Raw genomic sequence first — 5,610 nt, 5'->3', positions numbered from 1 at the left:
CCATTGTCATCATCATCATCATCATCATCATCATCATCATCATCATCATCATTATCATCATTATCATCATTCTTAGTGAATAGTGAAGATTTTGAGGGAAAAGAGTGAGAAGAAAACAATATTGCTAAATGACAAATTGCTTGAATTCCTATAAATCGTTTAGGTTTGCAAAGTACTTTCCCTAAAGTAACCCTGCGAGATAGATAGTTCGATACAATTTCCCCTGTTTTATAGATAAAGAAACTGATCTCACAGAGGTTAAATGACCTGCCCAGGGGGACGCAGCTAAGAAATGGGAAAGGGACTACTTACTAAAAACCAACGTGATTTTTTACTAGAAGAAATGTGCCCAAGTGGGAGGAATTTCTCTGGGTTCTGCCTCTGGAATCTTCCAATCCAACCTCACTCCAACCTATAGTAGAATTAGGGCAGACTGGAGAGGATTCGAAATACCCAAGGAACGAGTTAGGGTTCGTAGCCAGAATCCGTCCTCTGGATCATTCTCCTAAGATGATGTCTACTAATTTTTCTTTTAAAAAAGGAAATTTACTCGTGCGAATTACTAACGATTTGCTTCTTTCACCAACGGCCCATTTGTTTTAAAACCTAGGAAAGGTCAATGGGGAGCATGGGCCGAGAATAAGACGCGATTTACATCGACTGTTGGGAAAAATAAAACAGGCTGTATCTCCAAAGAGAGAGCGCGCGAAAGAGAACGCGCTCCAGCAATTTTCTCCCCTAGATATGACCCCGAGAGGCACAGTTATTTCTCTCCTAGGGGACCCGCCACACCAGAGTTTCTCGATTTCTAAAATAAATTATAAAATCAAAAGCTTTCCTTTTTACAGAAACATCTCCAAAACTCCCTTTCACCTTCGCCCAGAAGAACAAGCGGACTCCGAGGCTTGCCTATGGCTGTAGTTGCGCTCACCCTGCCGGGGAGCCTCGGGCTTGAAGCTGGAAAGGAACGTGAAGTATTTGAGACTACACACTCTTAGCACTAGCTCTCAATTGGGGACCAGCCGCCAGCCTTTGGCCTGATGCAACCTCAGAGTGAGGCGGTAAGTAAGGGCCTGAAGGAGTTCTGAGAATGCACGAAAATCTCCCCTTGCCATTGCAATGATGCTCAAATGCCCATTTAATTCAGCCTTTTGGGATTTAATCCGGGTCGCTTCGGCAGTGTCGGGGAGTTAGGGAACCCCTAGCCCGTCTACTTTAAAGTAGCTACGACTACTAGATTACAAACTCCCTATCCTTCTATCTGGCAATTCTTCCCAACCTACTTGGAAGTCACTACTGACCTACGCATCAGAAAAATAAGAGATATTGCTTAATTGGCTAATAACTATTGGTTAAAAAAGCAAGGAGAAATCCGGAAAACCCATCTAGATATTTTAAGGTGACCTTCGTGGCACGGGAGACAATCACATTTAACACGTTCGCTGCCAACGCCGAATCCTCCAGACCTTTCCCCGGGTCGGCGGGCAGTTGGGTTGGCCTAGGGCTGGCGCGGGAATTGATCCAGTTTGGTTTTCTGAAAGCACTAATAAACTCAGTCTTTGCTGGGCAAAATCAATTGAGCTTGGCCAACAAAGGCTAATGTTTTGCTTTCGTTACACGTTACAATTTCCTACCTTTTCTGACGCAGCGTTGATGGGGTAAATAATCTAATCTGATTCAGTCCACCTCCTGTGGATTCTGAGGGCCAGTCGTGACAGACCGAGGATTGTGCAAATCACTGGGCAACCTGCTGGTGGGGGAGCTCGGGGCTTGTCAGTGGAGAAGCAGGCGACTTTTTGAGGGGGAGTGTAAGCTTTGTGAAATATTGTGTGCTTGTATCACTAGCAGAGTTTGGAGAGGTGGGGGTGGGGGTGGGGTGGAAGAAGATTGTCGGAGTAGGGGAGAACTTTCCCCCGCCCGCATCTCCCTATAAGGAGAAACTGACCTCTAGATAAAGAGAGGGAACCTCCAGTGCCCCCGCAACCCCACTATCCTTCACACACCGAACTGGAAAAGAAGCATCACTGGAGACTGCCTTGGTAAAGATTTCAAAAGCAGAATCGCAGTTGGGCACAGTGACTCGGGTTGTGGTGTGTGCGTGTGTTTTCCACCTCAGAGTCTCTGCAAGAAATATTAATTTGTTTTAGAAACTTGGTGCCTTCTTGCTTTCCTTCGAGTACCTCCCCAAGGCGCTGTTCTTCCCTCTAAAAGGAAGGGGTTCTAGGGAGACAAACCTCTCCCTGGAGAGAACAGAGTGAAAAGAGAACAGATGAGGGTGATGTGGAAAACGAATTACGTGCAGAATTAAATGCAAACGCTGCCGGGGTGACTTTCTTAAAAATAAAGTAAAATTACCCATCACGAACAAAGTGAGCCCCCAACTGTGGAAATCGCAAGCTATAATAGAAGCCAACCTGAGAAAAGGAGTAGGTGCATAACAGACTGGGCGGGAGTTGTAAATGGCTTTCGCACAATGGCATTAATCAGATTAACAGGAGCAATTAGCTTGGCCAACAGAGCTGCACAGCCTTCAGAGCGCCCAGTAAAGGAAAGGATTAGGTTAATTTAATTAATTCTCAATACACAGACCAGTCTCCTTTCAGGCCATTGTGTAGCCCCCTCCTTTAGCTTCTCCGCCAACCTGGCCCCCCTTCCCCCCATTCCCAAACCACTACTATCCCTACTGAGGAGGGAAGAATGGGGGGGTTGGGGGGGGAAGAGAGAAATCAAATCTGGTTTTGTTTGTCATCTGCATATTACCAGGAACTAAATCTAGGATGACGTCGACTCTGTATAAAAAAGGGAAGAAGTTCAGCTGGACTACTATATCCTTCATCCAACACTGGAATGAGTTCAGTGAAGGCAGGAAAGGGAGGGAGGGATAGAGAGTGAGGAGAGAGAGAGAGGAAGAGAGAGGGTGAGAGCAAGATCGAGAGCTAGAGTGAGACACAGAGACATAAGAGACTGAAGGGAATAAAGACAGAGACAGGGAGAAAGCAGAGGAGAGTGGGAGACAAATTTGGGCAGCTCAAGATCTTTCAGTTTGATTTTTCTAACAGACTTGCGGGTATTTTGTGGATTTTTTTTGGGGGGTGGGTATTTTGCTCTTTTTCTTTATTATTCTTTTTTATTGTTGTTATTATTTGGATTCTTCCTTCTCCTGTCCCCGGCGGGAAGAGTTCGGGGATGCCTGCTGGCATGTTCAGCATCGACAATATTCTCGCCGCCCGGCCTCGCTGTAAAGACTCTGTGTTGCCTCTAGCTCCCAGCGCCGGGGCCCCGGTGGTCTTCCCGGCCTTGCACGGGGACTCTCTCTATGCCAGCGCTTCAGACTATGGTGGCTTCTACTCGCGTGCGGTAGCCCCCAGCGGAGCCGGCCTCCAGACTGCGGTCGGTGGCTCCCGCTTGGGCTATAACAGTTACTACTATGGGCAGCTGCAAGTGCAGGCGACGCCCGTCGGCCCATCTTGCTGCGGGGCGATTCAGCCTTTGGGGACCCAGCAGTGTTCCTGCGTCCCATCCTCAGGTATGGTAATATTCGCCGCCCTCTTTCAATCCCCTTCCTCCACCTCAGTTTTCCAGAAACTCTCGTTCTCTTCCCTCACTGTTTTGGGGTTTTGGTTTTTTTCGGTTTTGGTTTTTGCTTTTTTTGCAAAAGTATGCGCTGAGACTTGTGGCTCCTAGGACTAGGGGTGAGATGGGGGAGGGGGGCTTCTGGGGAACCAGCGAAGAAACTATTCTTTATTCTTTTCCATGTACATTATTTTACATTTGTAGGAACGGAGCCTACTGTTAACTTTCTCAGGAGCGCGGCAGTCTAGTTTTTATGTTCTTGCGAACTTTGGCGGACAGCTAGGGAAAAGTCAGTGGAAGCTCAGTTCCGCCCGTTTTGCGGGAAAGGAGCTTAGGCAACCAAAATAATAATGATGATTGATGATGATGATGATGATGATGATGATGATGATGATGATGATGACAAAGCAGGGACCGGGGCAGTGAGAATCTTCTTGGAGCCCTTGATTTTTACCACGTTATATCCAGGTTCCACACAGCTAAGCGCTGGCAGGCGAGCTTCATCTCTAGAGGGAGGGCTATGGAGTGAGAGGTCTTGAAGCCCGGGATTCCGGGAGAGCTCACTCTGGGTCTGGAGTTGGGAGCTCCTAGTCCCTGCTTTTTCCTTCTCCACTCTCCCTCCAACCCCATTTACCCGCCTGCTGCAGGTTACGACGGCTCGGGCTCAGTCCTGATGTCCCCGGTTCCCCACCAGATGTTGCCCTATATGAACGTGGGCACCTTGTCGCGGACCGAACTGCAGCTGCTTAACCAGCTGCATTGCCGGAGGAAGCGGCGGCACCGAACTATTTTCACGGATGAACAGCTGGAAGCTCTGGAGAACCTGTTCCAGGAGACCAAGTACCCCGACGTGGGCACTAGGGAACAGCTGGCTCGGAGGGTGCACTTGAGGGAGGAAAAAGTAGAGGTACTGTCCTTCTTTGCCTCCTGTACAAAATGTTGACAGCTCGCTAGAAAGCTCCACCCGGGTAGCCCCATTTATTGAGTTTGGAATGCCAGTCGGCTTTCTAATGCGGTTTAGTAGCTTGTGTTTTCATGAACAGGCCACTAATACCTGCTTTAAAACTCCCAGGCTTCTTTAAATCTCTACCGAATTTTTAAATGGTCTACCTCCCAGAATCTATTTTTTTCCTTTGAGCTTCAGAAGGCCCAAAGAAAAGTAGGCCAGAGTTATCTACATAGTGCTTTCCCCAAATCTATGCTCTCTTTTCTCTGGTAACCTGGTATTTTATTTTATGGGGCTTTCTTCCCCTCCAGTTAATTGTTTGTTGTCTTTTCTCGACAGGTCTGGTTTAAAAATCGAAGGGCGAAATGGAGGCGGCAGAAGAGGTCCTCCTCAGAGGAGTCGGAAAACGCACGGAAATGGAGCAAAGCTTCGAAGCCATCCCCAGAGAAAAGGGAAGAGGAAGGTAAAAGCGATTTGGACTCTGATAGCTGATAGCCCCGGAATGGAACTTTGGGACTTGCATACCTTTAGAGACTTGCACATACAATGCTACTATCTTGCACACTCGCTGCCTTTTGGGGGAAAAGGAAGGGAAATGAGGAAAACTGTAAAATGGTGTACATATTCCCTGGTGTTTCTTGTATAGAGCTGGCTTCAGAGAGGCTCAGCCAGTCTAACAACTCCCCTTCCCCTATCCCATTCTGTAGTATTTATAGTTAAGTTAAAGGTGATGATACAATAAATGGATGGTGGCGAAATATAATGCACCAATATCCAATATGTTTATATATCCTCCACCATCTCCTTCACAGACTGACAGTAGAAAGCAAATTCAGTGTACAACTGAAAATTTTTTGGTTTGAAAGAGGGAGTTGGTTTTTGAATATGTTGCAAAAAGTTCAGGCAAAAGAAGGCATGTCCTCCCATTGGTCTCTGGAAACATATTTTGGTTCAATATTTGGGTTAATTAATGGATTGATTTTAGACAAATTCTTCTCCGTCCCTCCCCACACTCAGCCTAGACTTCATTTTCCTCATCTGAAAAACAAGAGGATTAGGTCCAAAGACTTCTAAAGTCTCTTGATCTGGTC

At 47.0% G+C, this 5,610-nt stretch overlaps 1 protein-coding gene across 1 annotated transcript; it reads left to right on the top strand.

Annotated features, from left to right (window-relative positions):
- Window positions 1-2,929: 2,929 nt before the first annotated feature.
- Window positions 2,930-5,011, top strand: GSC (goosecoid homeobox). Its single transcript, XM_044661868.1, has 3 exons — window positions 2,930-3,526; window positions 4,221-4,480; window positions 4,859-5,011. Exons 1-3 carry the CDS (start codon window positions 3,187-3,189, stop codon window positions 5,009-5,011), a joined length of 753 nt encoding a protein of 250 aa, XP_044517803.1. The 5' UTR covers window positions 2,930-3,186.
- Window positions 5,012-5,610: the final 599 nt, after the last annotated feature.

This window comes from Gracilinanus agilis, chromosome 2 (genome assembly GCF_016433145.1).
Source record: "Gracilinanus agilis isolate LMUSP501 chromosome 2, AgileGrace, whole genome shotgun sequence".
Lineage (NCBI taxonomy): Eukaryota > Metazoa > Chordata > Mammalia > Didelphimorphia > Didelphidae > Gracilinanus > Gracilinanus agilis.
This window is presented reverse-complemented; position numbering and strand designations above follow the sequence as displayed.